The sequence below is a fragment of the Pygocentrus nattereri genome, chromosome 4 (genome assembly GCF_015220715.1).
Source record: "Pygocentrus nattereri isolate fPygNat1 chromosome 4, fPygNat1.pri, whole genome shotgun sequence".
In the NCBI taxonomy this organism is placed as follows: Eukaryota; Metazoa; Chordata; class Actinopteri; order Characiformes; family Serrasalmidae; genus Pygocentrus; species Pygocentrus nattereri.
The window spans coordinates 51,413,396-51,440,408 of record NC_051214.1 but is presented as its reverse complement, the minus strand read 5'-3'; the positions used below and the strand labels follow the sequence as shown (position 1 = coordinate 51,440,408).

Below are 27,013 nucleotides of genomic sequence, written 5' to 3'. Positions count from 1 at the left end.
TGTCTGATCCAAGAGAGAACACAGAGCACTTTCACAATTCTGTTTAACAGATGAAAACATTAAGCCATTTTTGGTGAAATGCCACAGGTGTTTACAGATATTAAATTGGCGCTGTGCAGTGTTCTGTTCAAAGTCTGTTTCCGTCTGTAGATAAAGGAATGTATAAAATAATTACTGGGCACTAATGTTTTCAATCTGAAAAATAAACACCATGATTATATAATGACAGGATAGGACAGGAATCTGACCCTGAAAAATGAAAAGGTCTCATTTCTGACCATTTGGACTCGTCATCTGTTTAACACAAACTCTACACTCTCGTCTTCCAACTAAACACCAGTGCGGAGCGTCACAGGACGAAGCTCACGTGGCTTTCGCCATTTCACACTCAGATATCTGCACTGCACACGTAACGCAGTGAAGAGAAGAAAGGGAGAGCTTTACCTTCTCACCAATTTGCTTTCCAATAATCTCAAATACAAATGAATGTAATGTTTGTTTCTGACTTCTTCAACATGTCCTGTTCTTTAAGTCAGTGGTCACCAACCATCCTCCGGGAGATGTACGGTCCTGCAGAGCTCCAGCTGCACTAACGCTCCTGACCTTCTGAAGGAGTTAGTCAGGTGGATCAGACAAAAGAAGACTCAGTAAATACATAAACATCGAGCAGGAAGTCCATGACCGCTGTCCTCATCCTCCACTAATCTTCAGCGCTGTTACTGCTGCCAGACTCTGACTGAAGGCTGATTTTAACTGAATTATCAAAGACAGCTGAAAGCTAAATCAAGCCTTGTTGTTTTTCCAGACAGACTCTGAACAGAACAGCATTCTCCTCATCATTCATCATCTCCTAAGGTCGTTTTATACGTTTAGACAAGATCCGGTAATTATACTTTGACCAAATCACATCAAAGTTCTTCATATAGCCTTGAGCCCGAACGCAGTGTCAGACTACAAGATTACGGTCATTACGTGTCAAAGTACACGACTGTTTGTGTCTGATTGGTCTAATGTATCTACAGGGAGTTTACAAGGTCAGCGCCATCAGGTTAAACCGCCTCACTTCAAAATTAAAAGACAACCCTGTGAACAAAACAGGCTCTAAAAATTTCAGCCCTCATAAAATGAAAAGTGCACTCTCGTATTATGATTGATAGAAAACCCATTAATCTTTCAGTCCTATGCAAATGACTATTTCATCTCCAAAATGCAAGGATTCAGGGGTGCAGATCAAAGTGTTTACTTGTAGGTCAGTTTGAGCCACAAAACATCCTAAAATGTTGACTTTTTAAAACGTAAGTGCATAAATGTTATAATGTCCTGTGTTTGGAATACATGATACTCATTTTTTCCTTCTCCTCTTTCTAAAGCGTCCTTGGGTGCTTTACATGCATGAAGGTGGAGAAAACGCCTCATCAGTTTAGTCTGATCAGGTTTAACTTTATAATATAGATGGAGTTCTTATTACTGCGACATGATCAGGATTTCCAAAAGACACAAGAAATTTAAAACATAAATTCTGACATCAAGGTGAGATTAACCAGAAGACGCAAAAGCATCTTCAACAACTCTAATTTCATTTAAAATAAACAAAAATAAGGTCTGACACTGCTGTGTGTGTCAGCAACACTGTTTAGATAAACCCTCTCATTTTTTATTGAAATTGACACATACCCACAAAATATTTCAGAGCCTTAAGTAAACGGTTCATTCAAAGCTGCCTGTAAGTCATTAAGTATTCAGCTTTTTGGGGGCATTTTCTACTGTGGTTAGGAGATCATATCAGGACATAATTGAGAAAATTACACGCACACACAGTTTTCGATGATGAGGAACATACAGAATTTTCCACACTTGCACACTTTGTTCAATCATTAATTACAGTAAGACTTACCTGCACACAGCACCGTGTACAGTAACTGGAGTCCAGTATCTGCTTTATTACTGTGTTCCAGTATTACTATGAAATATCTGAACTGTATTCAAGTATTACTGAAACTAATTACTTGTAATTTCACTCATACTTTCAAGAAAAAGATGAAGTTACAGATTTTTCTGAGATGAGCCGCTGCTGCTTTTATTAAAACGTCTAATCGGACTCAAATCAGCGCACAGTGAGGTGCACAGCAGGGAGCAGCGATATTTATGGGAGCTTTTCTACCTTTACACGGTGTGCGGTACTATTTAAAGGACTGCAGTAGTCTTTAGATGGCGTGGCGGGATGACACGGCATCTACATATAAGTACATACTAAAAACACGAGAATGAGATAATATCATATTAACATGAGAACAGAAGTTACAGTGTGAATCTACAAACAGCCAATAAAACCTGTTGGGGAAGAAAAGGATTTACTATTATTTACTCAAAGAACCTGAATGTTCATCTCAGATTCCAGATCATTTGAGCCCAGTTCACAAGGTTTCCTCCCAGATGTGCAGTAACACTGCAGCATCACTCTGAAGGACGTCTGTTCTCGGCATTTTCACCTCAGAGCTCCTCACTGTTGATCAGAACAGTCATGAACGTTCTCAGCAGCTCTGAAGTGAAAACTGATCGTCTGCCAAAAAAATTCTTAAACTACTAAAATTTCTCACGGTTGAATATTTTGTATTGCTGCAGTGTAAGAGAACAAAATATGGCCAGCATGCATGCGCACGAACACTGTACACACACATATGTGGTCCATATATATATTTATCAGCATGAATGTATGCATCAAAAGCAGTTTTATTCTTTGCAATGAACTGCATTTCTTTAAATCACTCAGCTGTGTTCAGGTTTTCTTACAACTCCACTAAAAATCATCCACCATAACGCACATCAGAAATAATGATTAAGCAATAATCACTAAGCAATTATTAAGATTTGATTGGTTTATCATTGATAGCCATAAGGACTTGAAATGGAGCACGACCACCTTCTTCCCGTGTCTAAAGTGATTAAAGCCCTGGACTTTATCAGCTCATCACTGTGTACAACCATTAGACTAAAGCCTCATAAGCTCTGTATTAAAACACAAACTGTAAAACCGCCATAAACAAACCGTGAAACCGTGTTACAAGCTTTAATCGCCATCTAGGCGGGTGCACAGCTGCAAACTTTAAAAGGTTTGTGCATTAAAGCGACGCTACATGCATTAATCACTGGCACGTACCTTAAACGTCACATAGCTGCATCACTGAAATCTGAGTAAAGCAGATTCAGCGCTGCAGCTCCTGAGCCGACAGACGCTTTAAGTTCAAGGTACTTGATTGTTTTACGTATTTCACATCATCCAGGAAGAGTAGCCACCAGGTTTTATGAGTGAATCTGAATATGAGCAAATTAATAAGCACATTTGAATTTAGCTCTGAATAAGCAGCAATAACACCGTACTGTCCACTGCTGTGAACACCTGCTGACCAATACATTAAAGCCGTATTCCCAAAGTTTCTCTCCTTTCGGCTTTGATGTTTCCAGTCTTTTGAAGATGAAATCATATTCATTTTGCATTTTAGTTTAATAAGCTGTGAAATTCAGCTCATGTCAGATTTTATATTTTAGGTAATTTGATCATGTCAAAAGTAAACATAGTGAGGATCCATGTGCAGCTCTCGCACTTTCCACAAACCAAACAGACTTTCTTTAAAAAGTTTAATTAACTTTAAATTTTGCGTTAAATTTACTACAGCTCAGTGGAAAACTGATCTCAGCAGCCTTTTCACAAAAATGGCAACAGAAGACATCCTACCGAGCTCTGAACTCAGCACAGCTGTAAATAATTCACTCAGGCAGATTAAAACATCGAAATAAATGATCAATTCATTACAATGAAAGACTGAGCTGCAACACCAAATCATAAGAAAAGCACTGAGAATATAACTCAAGGTCTTTAGAACAGAGTTATGTTATTTTAATAATAATCCATTTATATAATATACGGATGTGACAACATACCGTCTGAGCAACACATCACATGCATGTTCAGAGTGTTTCTAATTAATAAACAGGACAGGTAAAGTAACAGATTTATCCACTGAGCTCCACCTCCACGGGGACCTTAGGGAACGCTTGGTAGAGCAAAGAAGTGAAAAAAGACAGAAAAATGAATGAACGTCCTACCAGGTCTAACTCCTCCTCTTCTTCCTTCTTCTCCTCAGCTTGAGTTTCCACCTCCGCCGGGTTGAAATCCTCCATCTCCACCTGTGGGGAAAAAGCAAATAAATAACAATGACTCAGAATCTGCACAATGCGTTTTGCCTCACTGCTATTACAATGTGCATTTTTTAATTATTAATCTACATTATTTCTATTATTTACCTCTTCGATGGCAGCATCCTGCAGCAAAGAGCGGATGTCCAGTCGAGCCATGTGGACAGGAGCAGACTCCCAGCCATTCGCCAGCTGTTAATAATGAACATAAATCATCATAATTATAATCATTAAAAACCATCCATTGATACAGAACGTTTTCACTGAGGTTCTATAAAATATTCTGGCATCTGAATTACAAAAAAAGCTCTTTCATAACCACTGAAAGAACCTTTAGGGAACCAAAACAGGCTCTTCAACACAAATGAAGCCTCATAGCACCTTTAATTTTATTACACATTCAATCCGTTTTTGCCCATAACAACCTGCACGCTGCTCAGAGCAGCATAATTACAGCTCGCCTGTCAACAGCCGTCTTCATCGCGCAATACAATGAACTGAACGGCGTCTGAATATCTTACGTATGGTATATATATGATAATTCTATCAGAACTGAATCATTCACGATCAAATGCTATACTAACCTACACACGGACTATAAGCATCCATCACACACTCAGTCGAGCGCTGAGTAAACCACATTCATGTTCATATGTGAGAAGAATCTGACCTTTGTGATGTCCTTCAGCTTCCATCCATGGATGTTCCTCTTAGCACACATCTGATGGTCAGCAGAGATTTCCGCCAGGTAGACCTGCGGACAGGTGAACCACCATTGTAAAGGCGACTTCAGGGAAACACAGGAACCATCAAATACAGTAAGCTAATAGGATCTCACCATTATTAATTAATTAATGTGATCATTTCGTTCTATTAACTATGATTAGAGAGCTTGAAGAAGCTCTATTGTTATCTCTCATACTTCTTCCTCCTCCACACATTTCTGTGATTAATACAGCCCAAGCCGCTTAACGTACGACTCCGTTCAACCTGCGTTCTGAAGGTCTCGGCGCTGTGACTTGTGCTCTGTATGTTTGGAGTCGATCGGATTGGTAGTTTTTAATAAAATTAAGTTTAAAAATTAAAAGCCTCCCATAAGAAATGAACGGCGTGAAGTTCAGAACTTCAAATTCTAACTGACCTCAATGACGTCACAGCAGGTCACTCAGTCTCACAGACACAGCCGATCACGCAGGGAATCTGCTTTAACATCCTAACTTTCACCTTTAAATGGTAGAGAAACTCGTCCTCTAAAATATCGAAACCTCGAAACCTCAAAATATCTCATCACTTCATCAATGGGCTTTAGAGTTATGAGCGTTTGTTTGGCACTAGGCCCAGAAAACTGCCCCATTCACTCCCATGTAAATTTCTCAGAATCAGAATCTGCTTATTTCAGGATTTTCTGTTTAACTCGTCATAACTCAGACATTTTCTCCTCAATACACACAAAACTACACCTAAATAATCCTCAAGGGGTCTCATCTCACGCCATCTATCCGGTGAAGCGACAGAGTAAACATTTCCCGAGTTAGGACTGTTTGTTCAGAGGGTGCAAATCGGACTCAAACAAGGCTTCTCCACTAAGAGCTGCATGATAACAGAGTGACCGTTCATTTGAATGACTCTGAATTACAGTCTGTGTAAAGGTAGTAAACTGATGCCAAGCGTGATGAAATGCTAAGCGGTTTATTTTATTCAGTTCACACAAGTAGAGAGTAAAAATTCCATTTATTCACTCTCTCTGTTGCTGTTCTATAGCAGCATGACATCTGGTGTGCGGCAGTCTTTAGTGTCCCCTCATACACACATTTCAGCAGCGAAGGAATTCCCAAACTTAATGAAACAGAATGAGAGAAATGGACAGATGCTCATGTTTATTTAAAAAACAGATCAAAACCAGCCCAGTCATTTCTCTGAATATAACGTTTTACTTGTCTGTAGGCAAAATAAAAACTTTGCTGTTTAAAGAGTGATGCGTTTATTTTTCCTAAATATAAACACTGAAACCATAACGTTACTGTCTCTCAAAAGCCACGATACATCAACTGTGGACCCACCGTACCGTTGTCTGCCTAATGGAATAGGAATTGCGACCTAAAAAGGTACTCGGTCTGGAAAAAATGGTATCGATGCATCACTAAACTAAAGTGCCAGTCTGCCTGTAACACTACGAACGTCAAACAAGTTATTCTGCCTTTCAGAGTCAGATGGGACGACTCACCTCAAAGCCCTTTGTCTTAGCTGCGCTCCAGAACTGATCGAAGTATTTCACTCTGTCGTTTATGGCATCGATGATGATGAAGGGGAAAAACCCGTCATCCAGAGTCTTCTTGAAGGTTTTCAGCATGCTGTTTCTGTACGTGTCCTCCATCTCCGGCTCATATTCATATTCGAGGACCTGTAAAGTGGACGCAGCACTTTATAGAAATTTCTTAAGCACCACCAAATCGTTTTAAATGAACACCTGTACTTCGCTCAGACCTTTGTCTTTACACGTTTCCCTGTATCAGGATCTCGCTCCTCTTTTTCAACTTCTGTCATGAAATAGTCATCCAGGCCAAGCACTCGCGGCGGAGCTCCACCGCACTCCACCTCCTTATCCTGAGGAACAGCAGATGCTCAAAGTTCATATGAAGAAGAACACATCTAAGCAAACCCGTCACCCATCCTCCATCCAGGATCATCGCTTTCGGGTCATGTGGTGCTTTTGTTGATAACAGCAATACATCTGAGGGTTGACTTAATAAAATATCGTTATTGTGATACATTATGCCACAATATTTTTACTGAGCATAGTTTGGATGTTGTCAGTACTTAAAGAACACTGACGATTTATTTCATCACAAGGACAGAAGAATTAGGCCCAGTCCCATTTCACCCCTCGCCCCTACCACTCAGCTCTACCCCTCTGTTTGTCCATGTTTAGGGGTGGGGTAAATGCTTTTCAGAGACACACTCCAGTCTCCAAATATGAGAAAAAATGAAAAGCAGCAATACGGCTGCAAAAGAGACCAAAGAAACCACACAGATGTGTTTAATGCAGCAGTTATGTTCTCACATCCTCATGCTTCAGAACTCCTGCACCATTTAAGGTGGAATGGGAAAATATGGATGAATTTTTTGGACCAAATTATGAGCAGAGAATCAATAAGAGTACTGATAAATATTGGTTTTGACAAGCAACACGTGCACTGATATCAGTATTGATAAAGTCCTAACAATACTTATCCTCAAGAATTAAATCTGCTTAATTGTATTTGTATTCGATTTAATCTGCTAAAATCAAAGACCAAATTAGTTGGCAACTAATTTAGTAGCTGATTAGTTGAAGTCATTCTTTCTCGCACTCAGTAGTAACGTTTTAACATTACCGCTCACTTGAGAGTTAACAACAGCGTGACGGCAGCCTCAAGAACAAATCCTCAAAAGTGTGGAGCAAAGCTCAGGAAAGCCGAGCTCTGCTGGCTATGGGAGCTCCAAGAAGATTCATCTCGGCAAGATATGCTGCGTCCCAAACCGCATACTAGCACTAAACAGTGCGCAAAAATCGTGCATATACCATTAGAAGTGCACTCATTAGTGCAGTGTGTGAAGCACAGAAATGTGTAGCTTGGGATGCGGCGATAGTCGTCCTAGTTGTTCTACTTCATGCTGTAAACTGTTCTCCACTGTTCTCCTGCATCCACTCTCAGAGGAGAGAGATACGGACTTCCCTCCGTTTCAGTAAAGACATGTTACTGTAAAATTTAGTAGGAGCAAATGTACACAGACCACAGACTGCACTGTAAAAAATTAACCTTTAAATTTAGATAGATTTCTTCATTTGATTAAAGGAAAACATTTAGTTTTTTTTTTTATTGTATTTGATTGCATTTATACATTTTACAGGAAAAATACATTGGAGTTTTACTTTTTTGTCTTTTGTATTAGCAAAAAGGTTCATTACTACAGTGAATTCTTGAATGATATTCATCTTTATTTATTCGACTATGATATTAGTTATTTGATGCAGCCCTACACTGGAGTTTGTGAAACATTCAACAAACAGTGTGTTCATAGTTTTCACGGTACCTTTAAAACGTGGCACTACTGTTTTTTCTTACAACTTATCAAACCTCAAGAAAACTTAATATTTCCGTGTATCATGAAAACGTTTGAGTATTACGATGTTAAACTTTTGCCGTATTGCCCTCCAGCTGATATTCATTTGTATTTGGAGCTTAAAGTGAGAATTTAAAGAAACTTACTTTTTTCTGTAATTAAATATCTTCCTGAAAAATTCCAATAAACATGTTTTGATTCAGATGTGCTGAGTAGTCAAACCTTAAGTCACGCTTATTTCTCCCCATTCAGTAACGCCGTGCTCGGGCGCCGAGCCAGAGAAGCCAGACGTGTGTCAGTCACGACTGCATTAGAGATCGGCAGTCGCCAAGTCAAAGTCTTTATCAGCAGCGTAGAAGTTAAAACTATTATTGGATAAAGATCAGCTCTGATAATCGGTCGACATCTACACTGATCCAACGTAAAGATCAACATTACCCACAGTAGCCGGAGATGTGGATATAGAACTGAATGACTTACCCGAATTAGTTTGGCCAGGTGGCTTTTTCCGCTTCCTGGTTGGCCTCGCATTATCACCACAATCTGAAACGTAAACAAAAACATCTTGCTGAAGCAGAACATCACAAAATAAGACCAGAGCAGACCAGGAACAGCCTAAAGTCCTACCCTGTCGGGACGATTCGCTCGACCAGGAGGCTTCAGGATATCTTCTACGTTTTTGGTCTCTGGTTTCTTCTCCACTCGCGGGGCAGGAGGGGGAGGGGGCGGCAAGGACGCTGAGGGAGGAGGCCGTTCGTCAGGATAACTCCGCCGGTCATCTGACAGGAAGCAATAACCAGATTAGGTACGTTTCAAGAGAAATCAGGTAGAATGGCAACAATTAGTCAATAAATTTGATTATTAAAGGGGGCCAATTTTCCGTTTTTCCGTTTTTTGTGCTCTTCTGTTTTTATGCCTTTAGTGTTTCAATTCTGTGCATGTAAAAGTTCTGCAAAGTCACAAAGCTCAAAGTTCACTCTCTCCCAAAGAAAGCACTGCTTCTGCTGTCTTAAACACAAACACCTGGTGGGAAATGCATCTGGTAGTGAAGGAAATCTCGTAACAGTCCTTGCTGCCCACCTACAGGCAAGCTTGGCACTTCCCTCACACCAGCGCACAGCAGCTACTGGAGGAGGAAGTGTGTTCAGTGTCGTGGTCGTGTGGGAACGACGCTGACCGGACTTTCAGGATCAACTCTGAATCAACCTGATACGGCGGGACCAACACTGCTCAGGAGAGAAGGGTCTGAAGAGTGGACGAACTGACCAATCAGAGCACACTGGGCTCATCGAGAGGTGGGGCTTAAAGGCACAGGAGCTCTAACCGAGCGTGAACAGAGATGTACAGTATGAGAAAAGTAATGTGTTTTTGGAACACGGAAGCTGTAAATCTATTCATGTAAAGCCAAAAATAAAATTATGAGCATAATAGGTCCTCTTTTAAAAAAAAGTAGTTAATTGTACACAGAAATATCATTGATTAGTGTTTGTATTGATTAATGTTAATGAAGCCAGTAAAATACCGAGAGTCACCTAAACACTCTACTCTGGAGATCCACCACCACAATTCCAAACATCAGTCTGATACATTATGTTTAATATTTATACTGATATTTTCATGTATATATTTCTAATACTGATATTATCTCACCGTACAACCCTAAGAAAAGGTTTTGTAGGCAATATGGCTTCCACACTTCGTACACCTGACACTTTAAAAGACAGGGGAGGCAGAGAGAGCGATCAAACAAGGCACAACACATGGATTTGTTGATGTGTAGGGGACCAGTTAAATTTAATTAGGGGACCGGATCTTAATTACAGTAACACATCACTTGTTTCCAAACTCCCCTTTTAGTTTACAAACCCAGATATCTCCTTTACTCACTTCCATAGCCTGAGGGCCCGTGGTCATAGCGCTCGAGACTTCTCTCATAGGAAGACCTGTCGTAGCCCGGCCTGCTGTAAAGCTCTCGATCCCGGCTAGAACGCCCTTGGTGCTCTCGCAGGTCTCTCTCACGGTCCCTGTATCCTGTCCGCGGAGGGCCTTGGGGAGGCCTACACGAGACAGTCAAGGATACAATACCCAAAATTAGCACATTATAAGCATGTTTGACTACAAATAGTCAGGACACACGATCAAAACACAGTCAAACCCGATGGTAAAATGAGCACGCACAAATTTCACCAACAGTTTTCAGCTTCATCTTCTGCTGTATTTACACAAACTCAGGTCATGCACAACACTGTAAATCTCAACACAATATTTTAACAGCCTAAAAAGGCCTAATTTGCACTTAAATAATATGCACACACACACACAGACACACACATCTTCTAAGCTGCTTCTTCTTCTGGATCACGTGGGTGCTGGAGCCTATCCCAGCTGTCAATGGGCAAAAGGTATTTAAATAACAGAATTTGTTAATAATGTCAATAATGTCAATAATTTACTATAAAATTGGAAAACTTCCATCTCTCCGAAACTGCCAGGTCTCTTTGTTGAGCTGAGCTTTATGGCTGCAATGTGGGTCAGTAAATGAAGCTACAGGTCTTGTCCACCTTAGCTACCTTCATTACCACAAAGCAGCACATCACACTAATTTTACAGCACTGCTGCCACCATAAGGTGAAGGGCAGAACTACAGCGCACCCCCTGGCAGGTCACTCATAACACACTCTAAAACAGCACACCTCTCATCTCGGGAGTAGCGCTCTCTCTCATAGCGTTCACGGTCATAATCTGCCGGGGGCCTGTCTCGGATCACGTCTCTTTCCCATTCCCTTCCATACTCCCGCTGGTCCATGTATGGATCAGCTCTTCTGTCGTAGTATGGGTCTCGACGGCCAAGAGGTTCTAATGAAGGAGGCATAAAACACATCAGATCATTAGCAGAACATTTACAGTCTCCAACGTTAACTGTAAAACTCTAAGGAACCAACCTTTCTCATATCGATCTGACGGCAGCGGATCAGGCCTCAAAACTATTCTTTCACCGTACGAAATTCTCTCCACTTTGGTGCCTACATCTGTTTTACAGAAGATACAAAATGACTTTTTACATGAAAACATCAAATAATATTTTTTAAATTTAGCCTACTAACATCTTTAAGACTTACCATGACCATGACCGTAGTCCACTGTTTTGGCAATGAACGTGGGCACAGGGGCCGGTGCTGAGGCTGTATGGAGAAAATCTGTAACTGGTGTTGCTGAGGGCAACCCGGCTTCCAAGGGTCTAACGGGAACAGCCTGCCCAGTATCAGAGAGCAGATTGGTAGCCTTTTAGAAAGACAATTATTTTCCAACAATCTACAAAACCACAATAGTAAACGAGTGTGCTATAAACAAATCAAGGGCTTACCTGAAGCGCACTTTTAACCTCAGGAGGAATTTCTAGTCCAAGGAGACCAGCAGGAATCTCAGGTGGCAGTCCAGCAGATTCAGGTGTAGAGGCATCTCCAAAAACTTTCTTACTCTCTTGTAGCTCTCTATTAAAAAACCCATCAAGGGGGGGGGGAAAATCAATCTCTTCAAAACCAATGGGATATAAACTGATGCAGGAGTGAACCTTGAAATCTTATGCATAAATGATGGGTCCCTCTTGCACGTTCACGACTGATCAAGTGTGCCCTGACCTGGGTGAAACGAAACCCTTTGCAGAAAAGACTGTAAGATCGGAAGCCCCTACAGGAATGCCTGCATATAATTCTTACCTTATCATTTTCAGCTCCTGAGCTGCTTTGAGAATGATCTCATGCTGCCTTTGAGAAAGAGCGAGCACAGCTTTAGCTGTCCCTGGAGATGTCTGATCTAGTGAAGCATCAGAAGCACTGCTGGGGGGCACAGTGGCTGTAGGAGGAGCAGGTCCTGCTGGAAGCTCAGGATTTCTTTCATAAAGTGGTTCTTCAATGTGATGACGGTATGGTCTCTCTGGTAGTGGAGGAGGAGGCAGGGGCTGTCTTTCCCAATCAGGGCGTGACTGGAAAGGGGGTTCCCTATCTCTGTCTCGAAAAGGAGGGCCGTCGGCATAGCCTGGTCCTCTTCGTTCTGCTCTTATCCGATCTTCAGCCTCATACACTGATGGTCTCTCCCTCTCCTCCCTCCACTGATCTTCTCTTATACGCTCTTGTGGCCCGAGTGGTGGATGCGGAGGAAAGTCACGGTCTGGGCGCAGTCTTCCCCAATCCTCACGTGGGTGGTAATACTCCTCATCTTCCTCATAATCCCGCTGACGGTAATCAGGTGGCGGTCTTCTGTACCCATCTTCTTCTGGACCATATTCATTGCTGTATTCTTCATCAAATGCCCCCCCAGAGTCTTCAAGGTGGGGTGTGGGTCTTCGCCACCTCTCTCTTTGCATTGGAGGGGGTCGCATTGGTGGCCTTCTCATCTCCCTGTCAATCATTTCACGAGGTGGTAAGGGAGGGTGGGGAGGCCTGGGTTCCCTGCCATGAGGATGAGCAGGCCAGTCATGTTCCATGTCCATTTCATCACGGTAACCTGGTTGGCCCATCGGGTCTCTATCCAACATTTCATGAGGCGGAGGTGGCCGCCGGATGTCTCGCCCCATCATTTCATGGCGTGGCGGCGGTCCCCAAGGACCGGCTCCACGTCTGAATCGAGGCCCCATAGGTTCTCTATTTATGTGGGGTGGCCCATGTGAGTCATGTTCCATAGCACCTGGTGGAGGAGGACGTCGTGGGCCATGGGGCATAAAGCGAGGATGGAAAGGAGGGCGCCTAGGTCCTTCAGGAGGAAAGGGGGGTCTATGGTGCATCAGTGGCCTTCTTTCATTCCAGTACGGATCTCCTTCTTCCCAGTATTCTGCCTGTTCCTCTTGCCAGTGCTCTTCTAGACCCTCTGGGGGCTCCATTCGTGGACCTCTAGGTGGGCCATGCTCTTCGGTCTCTTCATAATACTCTTCTGAGAAATGATGCTCTTCCGGTTGCCACATTTCATGGGGTCCCGGATCGTCTGGCATTTGAGGTCGTTCTCGCCAAGCATAGTCCTCCTGCTCCTTAGCTGGTGGCTGGTGGTCATAGGAACCTTCCTCCGGGAAACTGGGGTCAGATTTCGGGGGCAGACCCATTGGTCCACCATATTGTCCATGACCACGTCCACGACCTCTTCCTCGCATTGGTAAAGGGGCCTGACCCCTTCCCCTACCCCGCACTGCATGTGGTGGACCAGTCTGCATAACCTCTTGTGGGCCACCAGGAGGTTCCATGGGCATATCTGGTTTAAACGGCCCTTGTTGTGGGGGCTTTGGTCGTTGCTGGGGCCCATTACTTGCACCGTTAGGTTTTAGTGGTTCAGAACTTGAGATTTGAGGTGTTTTATTGGCCATGCTAAGAGGTGGCTTTGGAGGAACCGATGAGGATGTTGATACAGGTGTTTTGGAGGTCTCTTTTGCCAATTCCTCCGTTTTAGCAGTCTGTGTGGCAGGTTCGTCACCTTTCTTGCTTGTATCCTTCTGAGTTTGAGGAATAGGCTCACTTTGCACAAAAAATCCATCACCGGAATCCATTAAATCATCTGACATGGACTTAGAAGTGGGAACACTAGGTGTTTTTTCTTGAAGTGTTTTGCTGTCATTCTGGCCAGTGGCTGCACTCTGAGATTGTGGACCTTGTGTTTCATTAGGCTTATCTTGCTGAAATTTGGTTTGATTTATAGGACCAGGCTGGTCTTTGGGGGCTGGGACAGGCTGTTGGGGTGGTCCAGGAGGTGGCCCAGGAGGTCTCTCAAAACGAGAGGGTGGACTCTGCCTTGGGGGATTCTCAAATCTTCCTGGAGCCCCTGGTCGAATCTGATTACTTCTGGGAGGTCTCACAAAATTCTGACCAGCATCAAATCTAGGAGGCCCACTAAAGCGCTGTGGTTCAAATCTTGGGCCCCTAGGTCCTTCAAACCTAAAGACAACAACTTAAAGTCAACAAAACAATTTTCAAACAAGTACTGTACTCTGTGCATAAAGGAGAATGCTGTTTAAAAAAAACAGTGTAGCATAAACATGGAAGATAGCTAATCTGCTCTACTCTATATTATGACTTTTAATTACCTTGGACCTCTAGGCCCTTCAAACCTTCCATGAGGACCAGGCTGTCTTGCCGGAGGACCAGGCGGACCAGCAGGTTTGTATGGTTCAGACGGACCCTCAGGTCCTGCAGGTGGTCGCGATTCAGGAGCATTTAAGCCTGGTACGTTCTGCTGGCCCTGAAAACGGGGAGCTGACGATGGATCCATATTATTCGGTGGCATAGAGGGGCCTATCTGACCAGTCATCGGCATGTGTGCCTCTGGTCCAGGAGGCCTAGTCTGTCCATATGGTCCTATGGCACTATACTGTTGCTGCATAGCTCTCAGTGTAGTGACTCTCTCATGAAGATGTGCTGACGTTGAGTTCATTTGTTCCTGCCACTGTCTCCACTGGCCTTCATAGTCCTGGAGCTGGTCTTTGTGAGGATACGCCTGAAACTGCTCCAGCCAGAGTTTAAAGTGTCTGTCCCACTCTTGCAGCACTGGAGCAAACTGCTGCTGTTGCATTTCATAGTGCTGCAACTGCATGTCTATGGGCATTGTCTGAAAAGGAGACAGGAAAAAGCAAAGACTCATGCACCTGTACTCAGCTTTACATATTCTTTTTTTTTTTAACCTGTCATGTCTGGCAGTTTTTGTAATCGGAATCGTAATCCGAATGCACTGATGTACCAAACATATTTGTTTTCACAAGAAAAGCTCTATAGGTTACTAAAGCCTGTTCTTGTTAAAGTTTGTGTTTTATTTGTTTGGCCAGGCCTGACAGGCAATAAAAAAGAGGACAGGAAAGAAAGAGAAGAAGGGAGGAAAGAGAAGAAGAAAAAAAAAAAAAAAAAGATAATAATAAATCATAATAATGATAATTAAATAAGTAAGTAAATAAGTAAATAAGTATTTAAAAGTAATAAATAAATAGAAAAAAAATCTAGAAATAAATAAATAAATAAAAAGAGAGAAAAAACAAATAAAATAAGTAAATAAACAGACAACTAAATAAAAATAAATAGATAAGTAAGTAAATAAAAAAAAAGAGAAGGGAAAAAAAACAATTATACAGATACATATTCACATATCTAGCTTTACATATTCAACTAAAACACTTCTCTAAAGGAAAAGCCACATGACTAACACCTGGCCTACACTCCAGAACCCTCCTAACAGAAGTGGAAAACGTGAGATCCCACACGTATAATGCAAATTATTGGTCTTTAGTCGTCCTTCTGTTATCACACGTCTCACACTACATGATTCCCCCATGACACCACAACACATTACCCTGACAATCCAGAGTCTCAATCGTCTCAGAATTTCTCCCACACGTGACTTTAGATTGAGAAGGCTGCAGATTACAGCAAGGCACAAATGATTTCCATCCTGACTACATAGGAATACAGATGAATATGTAAGGCAACATCATGCTCACACTAACTCCATCAAACACAACCATGCTGTGGCGTTTAAAAGACTATCGCTGACCCTCCATGGACACGACAGACGTGTGTACTTTTTTCTCCTGTGAAGCGAACACTGGTGCAGTATTACAGGTAATTATGCATGTCTGGATGCGTTATCGAGGATAATAACTCAATCAGGACATAAGATAACTTACTGATCAACATCTCAGGTCAAACTGACTTTTCATATCTCGGTTTGGAAGCCGCAGCCGGGTGCTAAAATACACGACGCCAGGGCTGGGCCATAAAACACTAAAAACGATGATCATTATACAACTTTACTCAATAGAAATACAAGAAATGCTCAACAAAAGTGAAAGAAAGAAGTGGGTTCCTGCAGTTACAGCCCTGATTTAAAGGAAAGTAAACGAGGATTCTGTGTGTGGGGCACGGGGGGCGTGTGAACGCCATCTTTCCAGGCTAGCTGTTTTTAGCAGCTGGCTAAACTTAAGCAGTGCACAGTCACTCGCACAGCAGGGCGGATTCACGTCACTGTGGATCAAACGTGAGAAAAGCGCGCTGGTTTCAGTTTAGACGCATCTAAAAGGAGGACTCTCTTCGTCTGGTGCAAGAGATTCACACTGCAGTTAATGCTTGGCCACAGCGAGCGTCAGAGAAACTGCGGTTCACCGCTCAAACTACTACGACAAGGAAAGCCCAGTCATTTGCCGGCTTGGGTCTGAATACTGCGATGTGCTCCGACGTGGATGTGGTAGAAGTGATGGCGGTAATGCTGCGTGATCAATCACTGACGTCCCGAGCTGGCTAACGCTTGCTGTTCGAACTAAGACGGCGTTAAGAAACGAAACAGCTTAGAACAGCCAAGCACTCGTCACCAGACGGCTAAAAACAGTGCTCTCTCAGCTGTCTGTCGCGGTCCGGCCATTTAACAACACAGGAGCAAAAATCAACCTTCAGACCTGCCAGAAACCGTGCGTATCGATATCGAACAATACGGGGTTTTTGTTTTTAAATCGGGATTCCATTTTGGCCATACTGCCCAGCCCTACGTTACACTGAGGAAAATGTCAACAATGCTGGCGCGAGACACTTTTTCTGGGTTTTAGAAAGACCTGCAGCCTGTTCTGAAACCAAAACAAACACAATCCTCTCGACTAATGCACAAACAAATACCATTACAAACTGTCTACAGCAGACATCACCGCTGTACTGTGCAAAGTCATTTAACTGATCGGAGATTAATAAAATGAATATTCACACCGGGGAAATTTCAGACAACTCTGAAGCCCAATCCAAACAGGACTGGCTGACACGAGGAGGAGGGCAACGTAATTACTCACGTCATCTCAGGCAGTTCTGAGTGTCTGAATGTGTCATGTCAGTCATTTTTAGCAAATGCATAATTAAACAGTCCTGCGTCAGTAAAAGTCACAGAATCATCTGTAAAATGAGCCATAAAAATAAAGCGATTAAATGAATCCTTGTGAATCTACATGTCGGTAAAACTCCATCATGTCTTGTGGAAAAGGAGGTTTGAAGAAGCACCTACTTTGTGTTCTCTGAAATCAGCAGCTTGTGCCACAGTTATTATAACGTCCCAGGTGCAAGAACGTAACTGCTGCACCATTTAAGGCGGAATACGAAAATGTGATCAAGAAGCTGGTGGACAGGAAGCCACTTCAGCCTCATTGTTCTCTATGGATAAAATCATGCCGACGCGTGACGTTACTGTCCTGCCTCACCTGCACAACTCGCAGCATGTAAACAACACAGCTCCACTTTCTGCAGTGAACTGATGCACATTTAGGCCAATGGTGATGCTAATGATGCACTGCACTCACTTAAAACTGGAAGGTAAATGGTCAGTAAACGAATAACAGAATTAAATGCTTTTATATCTTATCTACTCTTTTCTGGGCTGAAAGCGGTGCACAGATCGAACAGCTGCTCCATCCCGTGCGAATATGCCAAACTTTACTGACATCCCGAGGTAAACCGGCCCCACCCAACTCCCCATGCAGACCTTATCGCATCCCAACAGGGCTTAAGACACTTGAGTACCAACTACGTGATAAAAATGCTGTGTCTACTCTGTTTACGTCTTGCTCTCTCACCCCTAACGTGGAAAAGCTACATCTCTACTGGGAAAGTTCACCAAGTTTGGAACCCTGAACATCACTGGAGCAATAGGCGCACACAGTCCACTTAGAGTCTAATGCGGTCCATCTCAAAGATCATAACACGTGTGGTGCCGAGTCCCGATTCACCACTAACGCTCATACCTGTAGATGTGCTGGCTGCTGAATGACTTGCTGGTACTGCTGCAGGACCTGCTGGAGCTGAGCGTGTTCTTGCATCAGCGCCTGGTACTGGTACCCAGCTCTCTGCTGCTGAACGTGTTGCCACTGAGCCGCTGCCGCCTGTAACTGCTGCAGACGAGCTGCCTCTACTGGGTCTCCGGAGTCAGGAACCCCGCTGGGCTAAAACGAGGAACACAGAGGGAACGAAAACATTTACCACTATTGTGATTAATTACATCACTATAAGCGTTTCTGAACATAACGGTGATACAGTCCGTATTTAAAATCAATTCACAAAGGCATGTTTGATTAGAGAGAGCAGAATTAGCCATGTCATCAGATTTACTGCAGCACAGTTTAGATGCAAATACCTGAATTTATAGTTTTTGATGGCTTTTTTTTTTGCTTATTTCCTTTTTAGTACCACTTTAAATGTTTTGATGTTTAATTAAAGAACTGGAAATATGACAGAATATGAACAGTGAACGTTAAGCTGTATTTGCCCCTCACTCACTTCAGAGGGTTTTTATTTTTACCGATTTTCTCCCCAATTTAGTCGTTTCCAATTCCACCCGCTACTTAGGACTCCCCCAATCACACGATACTACCAATGCCTGGCGGGTGAAGGCAGCACAGGCCTCCTCTGACCTGCGAAACCAGCCACCGCTTCTTTGCGAACTGCCGAACGTCACTGGACAGCCGGACGCGCTCGGAGGAAAGCGCCGACCGCCAGATCTGCTACGTCAGCAAACAGACGCCTGCGCTGACCAGCATCGCGCTGAGTGATGGGGGGAGAGGGGGGCCGTCCTGCCCACCCAGATAGAGCGAGGCCAGTTGTGCTCTCTCGGACTCCCGGCTACGGACGGCTGCAGCATCACCGGGACCGAACTCGTGAGGGTTCATGCAGGGCGCTGTGCGGCAAAATAGTCCCCAGAGAAAACTCATTATTCCAGAGTTTCCACTATTTTCCATCATCATGGAAATGACTGTTCTTCAAGAGTTCTTTAGAAAAGAAAAAAGAACTCTCTGCATGATTAAAGGATTAAATGGAGAATGTTCTGTAGATGATCCTATATAAATGGTTCTATGTAGCAACAAAAAGTGCTCTTTTATAATTACAATATCAAGCCCGTAACAGAAGAACCATTTTTGATGCTATATAAAACCATCTACAGCACATTCATCACCAATCTAAAGAACCCTTTCACGACGCAAAGAACCCTTTAATCATGTAAAGGGTTCTGAGTGTTAATGGTTCTGTACAGAACGATTTTCTTTACTGAAGAACCCTTGAGGAGCTGACATTTTTGTGTGTAGAAAACAAAACGTATATATTTGTAGTCATGGCGACGCCTGGTTCCCATCACCACCACTAAAGAAATCTGGACCATTTCACACCAAACCGCTCGGAGTCTCTCTGATCACACCTGAATTACAGGCTGACCAAGTTCCCCCGTAATGTTCTGAGCTGGACTGAGGAACAGAGCTGATGTCTGATACCTTAGTGTCCTCAGGTGGAGGCGGTGGGGGAGGCTCCTCTTTCGGAGGTGGTGGAGGTGGTGCGCTCTTCGGGGGTTCAGCGGGAGGTGGAGGAGCTGGGGAGGTCTGCTCATGTCCTCTGGGTGGACCCCCGCCTGCGCTCTGGTTCTGCTTCGCCTTTTCATTCTTTAACTTCTGTAAGTTCTGAAGGTGCTGTTTGTACCAGTACTCCTGCTGCTCCTGCGGGAGGCAGAGACACTTTACCTCACGGTCGGCACAGAAACGTACGTCACGCAAACACGCGCACACACACACACACACACACACACTCACACACACACACGGTCCCCTCGGTCGACAGGACGTAAGACACCTAACCCCCGATTTTAGCAGAAGAGGTAAAGCAGCCAACTCTCCTCTACTGCCCACGTTCAGCTGTTGGAGCTGCTGGAATCGCAGTAGATCTTCTCTGATTGGCTCTCCAGCGCCCCCTTCAGCACTGAGTGTTTTAACAGCCACAGTAAAGTAAGAACGCAGTGAGCTTGTAGTGAAGGACTGAGCATTTTCATCTGCATACATCTCCGGCCTAAAGAGGTTCTAGATCATCATTTGGAGTAAAGAACGAAACTCAAAGTGGTGAGGAACATTTCTTTATGTTCTCCAGTTTAAACAATCCACCAAAATCCAATACACTCAAATCAGAGCGGCCGAAAGATTACCACAGTCTGACAGAGCTCAACATTCATACTCGATCAGATTTATTGACCAGGTACGGTGAGACGTTTGGCTCCAGCCGCTGGTTTCGCTCTAGTGTTACACACAACATGCAGACAATGTACTAAACTTATTAACATTATACAGGATTCAATGTTCAGATCAAGAGTTTAATACATCCGACATCATCGACGCTGTTTAAAGTTTAAAGTGGTGCACGTTTGACTAAAACTACAGAAGCTCCACATGACGTGCACGACGAAGCCCAGCGGGCAGTTTGGTGCAGCTTATTCGCGCAGCCAGTTTCAGGACCAAACAGGGCGTCATGGAAACGTGAGCTACGGCTGTTTTTGATACTGACAGGACAAGCCTGTGCTGTTATCACAGGGCTGGGAGATTCCAGTGATTCCCATCACTGTGATCGATGAGACTCGCTGTGCCCTCAGCGTGTCGTATCACACGTCTGACTGAAGACAACATCATCAGCTCTGCTCAGCTTTACGGCAGCACAGCGTCTGAAACTGAATTAAAGTGACTGGATTCAAAGTGTTTGGTAGAACTTTTAAAACTTGGGCTTATTTTTCTGATGCAACTTTAAAAACACCCCATATGTACGTTAAAGGGCTTTACTGAGCACATGGTGGATATCGCCAGACCACCGCCTCACTACAGGACTCCTCACACCCCGGATACTCAGGCCTCTTCAACTGGATCTCACGCAGCTCAGAAAAGGCTGCGTGCAATGAGTACACACGTTTATTACCATTACTGTTATTACTATTATTATTACTGTTATTATTATTATTATTACTGTTATTATTATTATTATTACTAGTTTCAGGACTACAGACTTTTAACACTTCTACTAGTTTTAGACCTTCAGCTTCGATTTTGTTCCGATTTAATAAACAAAACGATGCGTCATCAAAACATACTGCAGAACCATAATGTACCGCTTTTACTACGTCGTCAACTCCTACAGTCCTCAGGGGTTCTTCACTGAGTCGGCGGTTCTAGGTAGAAAGGCTGCTTGCCTGGGGAGATGGTTCTTCAGACGGACAGAGAGCGTGCTGGTTATGGCTTTATACAGTGGTTCTGCAACTGCAGACAAGTTGGCCAGTGTACCCAACAATAGAAGAGCTTGCTGGCGCTTTAGAGAACCCTTTCCAGAAAGGTTCCATACAGAACCATATACAACCGTTTACGCGTTCCATGAGTGGAAACAGAACCACTATGGAGCTCGTAACTAATAATGTGGATTATGAGCTGTAAGTTAACACCGATACTGACACTGATATTAATTAATTAATTAATACACTGCGTTAATTAACGGCTGCACCGCTTAAGGTGAAACGCGCTAATTCGAATAGGAAGCCGACTCGCCTGCAGACTCATGGAGGAGAAGTCGGTCTTCTCGGCTGGTTCCTCCACTGGAGCATCGCTGGGTTTCGGCGCGGGTTCTTGGGCGGGAGCTTTGGGCGGTTCAGGCAGACCTCTGGGCTGAGGGGGCTGAGGGGGCTGCGGCGGGTCGCCGAGGCTGCTGCTGACCGGCGTCAGGCTCCCAGGCCCGGCGGAGAACCCCGCAGCGCCCGCCTGCCAGGGACCGGAGCCGGAGGCGTGGTGGTGCAGCACCGACTGCAGCTGGCGTTGGTGGAGCTGCTGCAGCTGCTGCATCTGCTGAAGGTGCTGTTCATGCAGGCTGGAGAAGTTGGACTGGGCCGCGGGCCCGGACGGAGCTCCGAACCCGCCGAACCCCCCGAAGCCGCCGGCTGGGGGCGCTCCGCGCGGCGGGCCGCCGAAGCTGCTCCAGGCCGGGTACATGTCCTCACAGAGAGACGCTAACAGGAGCTACAGACTGATCCCGGTCCCGGTTCAGTCCGCGGAGCGCATTATATCCGCGCACACCGTCCGTACGCAGAGCTCGGTTCGGGCTGTTGGTTCGGTTCTGTTTAATTGGATGTTTATTGTAATTTTTCGCTCTGTCGGCCTCCGCGCAGCTGTTAGCACCAAGCTAACCGGAACGCTAACAAAAAACGAGGCTGCATCATTACGTCCACCAACGTGCGTCAGCGCGTACGTACGTCTGCGTAAGGCGGAGCCAGAGAAGCGTCGAGAGGAGAATCTCTTCGGCTTCTCGAACGCTAGGCGGCGCCCCCGAGCGAGCCCTAAATGAATGGGATAAGATGGAGCTTTTGAGCTAAATCATAGTTTATAAATGCTTAAACGTTTCTAATCTAAAATAATACATTTATTTCCTGAACAATAAAATAGCAGAAACCATCCAACACTGCTGTATTTTATATTTTAAGAGCTTTTATTAAGAAGGCGCCTCATGTACGTCCAGCGAGCTGCTCCGTCAGCGCTCTGTAGCGGTAATGCCAGCTGTAGAAAAAAGGGGATATAAAACATAAAGAGATGTTTTCTTTGTTGTTTAGTGAAATTTGTTTTATTAGTGCTACTGAGCGCTGACTGGTTAGCATTACTGTCCAGATGACGTCTTTTTCAGTCAAGGCCTTGATTATTTCAGCAAGACAATGTAAAACTACATTCTGCATTTATTACAACAGCATGGTTCTGTATTAAAATAATCTGTTTGCTAAACTGGCCTGCCCGCAGTCCAAACCCGTCACCATTGAAAATATTTGGTACATTATAAAATGAAAAATATGACAAAGGAGACCCTGAACTGATGAGCAGCTGAAATTCTATATCAAACCTGTGGCAGTTGGTCTCCTCAGTTCTCAAACGCCTACAGAGTGTTGGTAAAAGAAGAGATGATGCAACACAGTGGTAAACACGCCCCGTCCCAACTTTTTTGGAACATGTTGTTGGCATCAAACTCAAAATGGGCATATATTTTTCAAGAACAATAAAATTCTCAGTTTCAACATTTGATTTGTCTTTGTACTGTTTCCAATGGAATATAGGGGTTAAATGGTTTGCACATCATTGAGTTTTGTTTAATTTACATTAATTTATTAATTTACATTTTGCACAGTCATGACTTTTTTGGTAATGGGGTTGTAGGCTGAAGTTCAGAGAAGACCAAAGTTACTGATCTGAAGAGCTAAGAGCCTGAAGCAGAGTTAAGGTGGAGGCTGCTGTGCAGGAAGCCATTAAGAGCTTTAACACAAATGCGGGAAGCTTAAATTGATCCTGTGCTGGACAGGAAGCCAACCAAGAGGGACCAGCCGCCCACTTCAGTCCTGGTTTTAAGAAGCTCTCACCCAATTGGCCACATCATTTCCTCTCGGGGGATCCCCAGCGCCACCTTAAGGGCTGTTCTTTGCTGTCTTGGCTCACTGGAGTCAGTGGAGTCGACTCACTGACTACACTTGAACCCCAGAGTCAGAGATAAAGGAATACAGCAGATACTAAACCATCCTAAAACTAGATTTCAGCCTTAAACCCCATTCATGGTGGAGGGATACATGCAACGCGCTGTGAGGCAGAATAGTCCCCAATTTCAATCATTTAAAATTTTACACAATTTTCCCATCATTAAAACTCAGAAGACCTGTGTTGGTTCTCTGGTAAATAAAGTGTCTATATCTGTGTTGTAGTCATGGCGACGCCTGGTTCCCATCACCACCACTAAAGAAATCTGAACCATTTCACACCAGGCCAGTGGGGAAATGGGTAAAATAGGTGAAATTCCCCTTCAAGTCCTACACAGAGAACTGCAGTAATCTGTATGTGAAGGAATTACTTTTTTCAAGTCTTGAAACGAAAGACTTTTGAAATTGTTGGGTTGATTTGCAAATCACTGGAGAAAACAGTCCATCCTCTACAACTCGTACAGAACACAGCAGCACGGATTCACAGAACAGCAACGCAGAGCTCATATAATTTCTGTTTACACGCTGCACTGACTGCCTGGATCTTTTAGGAGAGATTGTAAAGCTCTAAATGACCTTAAAGCTTCTGAATGTCTCTGTTTATGATCATCTTTTATTAGACGCTCAAGCTCAGAGCTCACTTTTAATAAACACCTGAAAATGCAGCTCTTTAACTCTTTATTATGCTTTATTATGGCTCTAAGTCTCATTGGTGTTTATCTTTAAAACTAATATGTGTTATTGTCTTATATGATTTTAAAGCAATCATTTTGATCTCTTGTATTACTGTTAAACATTATGTCCTGTCTGTAAAGCACTCTGATCTGCCACCAACCAACTTGAAAAGAGCTCTATAAATAAAGATGTCATCACAATTATTATGAGTAGTAGTGACAGAAGTATAAATATTAGTGTGATAATGCTGATTAATTAAAAAAAGATTTTTAAATTGTTGTAAATTGTTGTAAATTGTCCATAAGCCACATTCAAGCTCTTCTTCATTAAAGATATATTTATAAAATAGGAAAATGAATTATATTCTGATACAAGCAGAGAAAAGTTGGGGAAGCCCATACCTCAGTCGTTCACCAGTCAATGTTTGTAATGAAGATGCTCGGTCCAGACAGCAGATGGCGCTGTAAGTCTTCCTCTGCTGATAACCGTCTAGTAAAGGAAACTTTATTGTCTTTATCTTGTTTTTATCAGAAGTGAAAACACTTAAAATCTGTACGTTTGTTTCTACAAGCTCCACTGATCGTATATAAGCACTTTGTAGTTCTACAATTACAGACTGTATTCCATCTGCTTCTCTACATACTTTATTACCCTGTTATTATTATTATTATTATTATTATGCTATTATTTAAGTGGTGGGTCATTCTTAGCACTGCAGTGACACTGGCATGGTGGTGGTGTGTTGTGCTGGTACGAGTGGATCAGACACAGCAGTGCTGCTGGAGTTTTTAACACTGTGTCCACTCACTGTCCACTTTATTAGACACCCCTACCTTGTTGGTGCACCTTGTGGATGTAGAAGTTGGAGACAACAGCTCACCTGTTCCTGCAGTTTGTGCTGATCATCATTGTCCTTCATCGGTGGTCACAGGACGCTGTTGGCTGGATATTTTTGGTTCTTAGTCCAGCAGTGTGTTTAAAAACTCCAGCACAGTGACAGCTGACCCCTCTTACCCTGGACATCATCTCTTCCAAACATACCCCTCTGGTAGAAGATTCAGGACCATCAAAACCAGCACAGCCAGACATGCTAACAGCTTTAGCTCATTACCCACAATAGACACCACCAATAGTTTTTATGGTATATTTGATTGTACACGTCTACTTGACCTGCATACGTACAGACATTCATATGTGCATATCAGAACCAGAATCAGAACCAGAATCAGAACCAGAATCAGAACCCTTTATTGATCCCAGAGGGAAATTGCAGTTGTTACAGTTGCAGCCATTTATATAAAAGAATAAACACTTTAATAATTTAAAACAAAGATAAAGAGAAATTTTCAACATGTACACAAGATTTAAGCTCTTATGAATACAGTAAAGTGGTGGTGATGATAAATATTAAACATCTAGTATAAAGCAGTACATTGACGGCCTTGCGGATCAGTCTGTTCAGTCTGTTGAGTCTGTTGGCGTCTGCCACCCTCAGCCTGCTTCCCCAGCATGCAACAGCACAGAGGACAGCACTCGCCACCACAGACTCACAGAAGATCCTGAGCATAGTCCGGCAGATGTTGAAGGACCTCAGGCGCCTCAGAAAATAGAGACAACCTTGGCCCTTCCTGTAGAGGGCGTCAGTGTTCTTAGCCCAGTCCAGTTTATTGTCAATATACACACCCAGATATCTGTAATCCTCCACAGTGTCCACACTGACCCCGCTGATGGACACCGGTCCACCGGGGTCACCAGTGCCTTGTCCCTCCTCAGGTCCACCACCAGTTCCTTTGTCTTTGTCACATTGAGCTGCAGGTGGTTCCGCTCGCACCACTGTAGTCCTTGGCGTCACTGGGTCGTGGCGTCTTTGGGACAGGAACAATGCAGGATGTCTTCCACATCATGGGGACCCTCTGGAGACTCAGGCTCATGTTGAAGACGTGTTGAAGTTCTCCACAAAGCTGGGCGGCACAGGCTTTAAGCACCCTGGGTGGAACCCCATCAGGGCCTGCAGCCTTGTTTGTGTGGAGTCTCTTCAGTTATCTTCTCACCTGGTCAGCAGTGAGACACACTGTAGAGGTGATGGGTGGGGGAGGGATGGAGGTGTGAGATGGGCTGTCACAGGAGGGGGGCAGGCTATCAGGAGGTGGAGTGGGGGGTGAGTGGAATGGGCTGAGGAGTAGAGGATGGGGGAGGACAGAGCCTGCAGTGTCAAATCTGTTGAAGAACAGATTTAGCTTGTTGGCCCCGTCCATGCTGCCCTCTACTCCTCTGTTGTTGCTGGACATGAAGCTGGTGATGGTCCTCATCCCATTCCAGAACTCCCTCATGTTGTTCTGCTGGAGTTCCCACTCCAGCTTCCTCCTATATTTGTCCTTCGCCTCCTTGATAGCTGTCCTCAGTTCCCTCTGGATCGTTCTCACGTCCACCCTGTCTCCAGCTCTGAATGCCCTCTTCTTCTTGTTGAGGAGAGCCTTAATGTCCTTCGTTACCCACGGCTTGTTGTTTGGGTAACATTTAACAGTCCTGGTTGGGACAGTGGAGTCCACACAGAAGTTAATGTAGTCCGTGATGCACTCTGTGAGCCCGTCGACGTCCTCTCCGTGCGGCTCACAGAGTGCAGACCAATCGGTAGCCTCGAAGCAATCCTGCAGTGCCTCGTAAGCCTCCCCAGACCATCTCCTCACTATCCGCTTGGTCACAGGCTGACTCTTCACCAGCGGCACATAACAGGAGCTGAGGTGAACCAAGT

The 27,013-nt window shown here is 43.9% G+C and overlaps 1 protein-coding gene across 2 annotated transcripts in view; it reads right to left on the bottom strand.

The window, feature by feature from the left end:
- ylpm1 (YLP motif containing 1) overlaps positions 1-22,313 on the bottom strand; it is a 34,801-nt gene extending 12,488 nt beyond the window's left edge. The window contains exons 1-17 of one of the 2 annotated variants that reach the window (XM_037537428.1): positions 21,632-22,313; positions 19,556-19,774; positions 18,038-18,235; positions 14,363-14,883; positions 12,015-14,213; positions 11,663-11,789; positions 11,418-11,550; positions 11,241-11,327; positions 10,992-11,154; positions 10,186-10,355; positions 8,926-9,077; positions 8,779-8,841; positions 6,679-6,798; positions 6,419-6,595; positions 4,865-4,948; positions 4,303-4,386; positions 4,105-4,185 (exon numbers count right to left, since the gene is read on the bottom strand). In XM_037537428.1, the coding sequence (XP_037393325.1) occupies positions 4,105-4,185; positions 4,303-4,386; positions 4,865-4,948; positions 6,419-6,595; positions 6,679-6,798; positions 8,779-8,841; positions 8,926-9,077; positions 10,186-10,355; positions 10,992-11,154; positions 11,241-11,327; positions 11,418-11,550; positions 11,663-11,789; positions 12,015-14,213; positions 14,363-14,883; positions 18,038-18,235; positions 19,556-19,774; positions 21,632-22,069 (5,016 nt within the window). In that variant the 5' untranslated portion in view covers positions 22,070-22,313. The remainder of the gene's footprint in view (positions 1-4,104; positions 4,186-4,302; positions 4,387-4,864; positions 4,949-6,418; positions 6,596-6,678; positions 6,799-8,778; positions 8,842-8,925; positions 9,078-10,185; positions 10,356-10,991; positions 11,155-11,240; positions 11,328-11,417; positions 11,551-11,662; positions 11,790-12,014; positions 14,214-14,362; positions 14,884-18,037; positions 18,236-19,555; positions 19,775-21,631) is intronic. The other variant, XM_037537429.1, reaches the window with a different exon arrangement.
- Between the last annotated feature and the right edge of the window lie 4,700 nt (positions 22,314-27,013).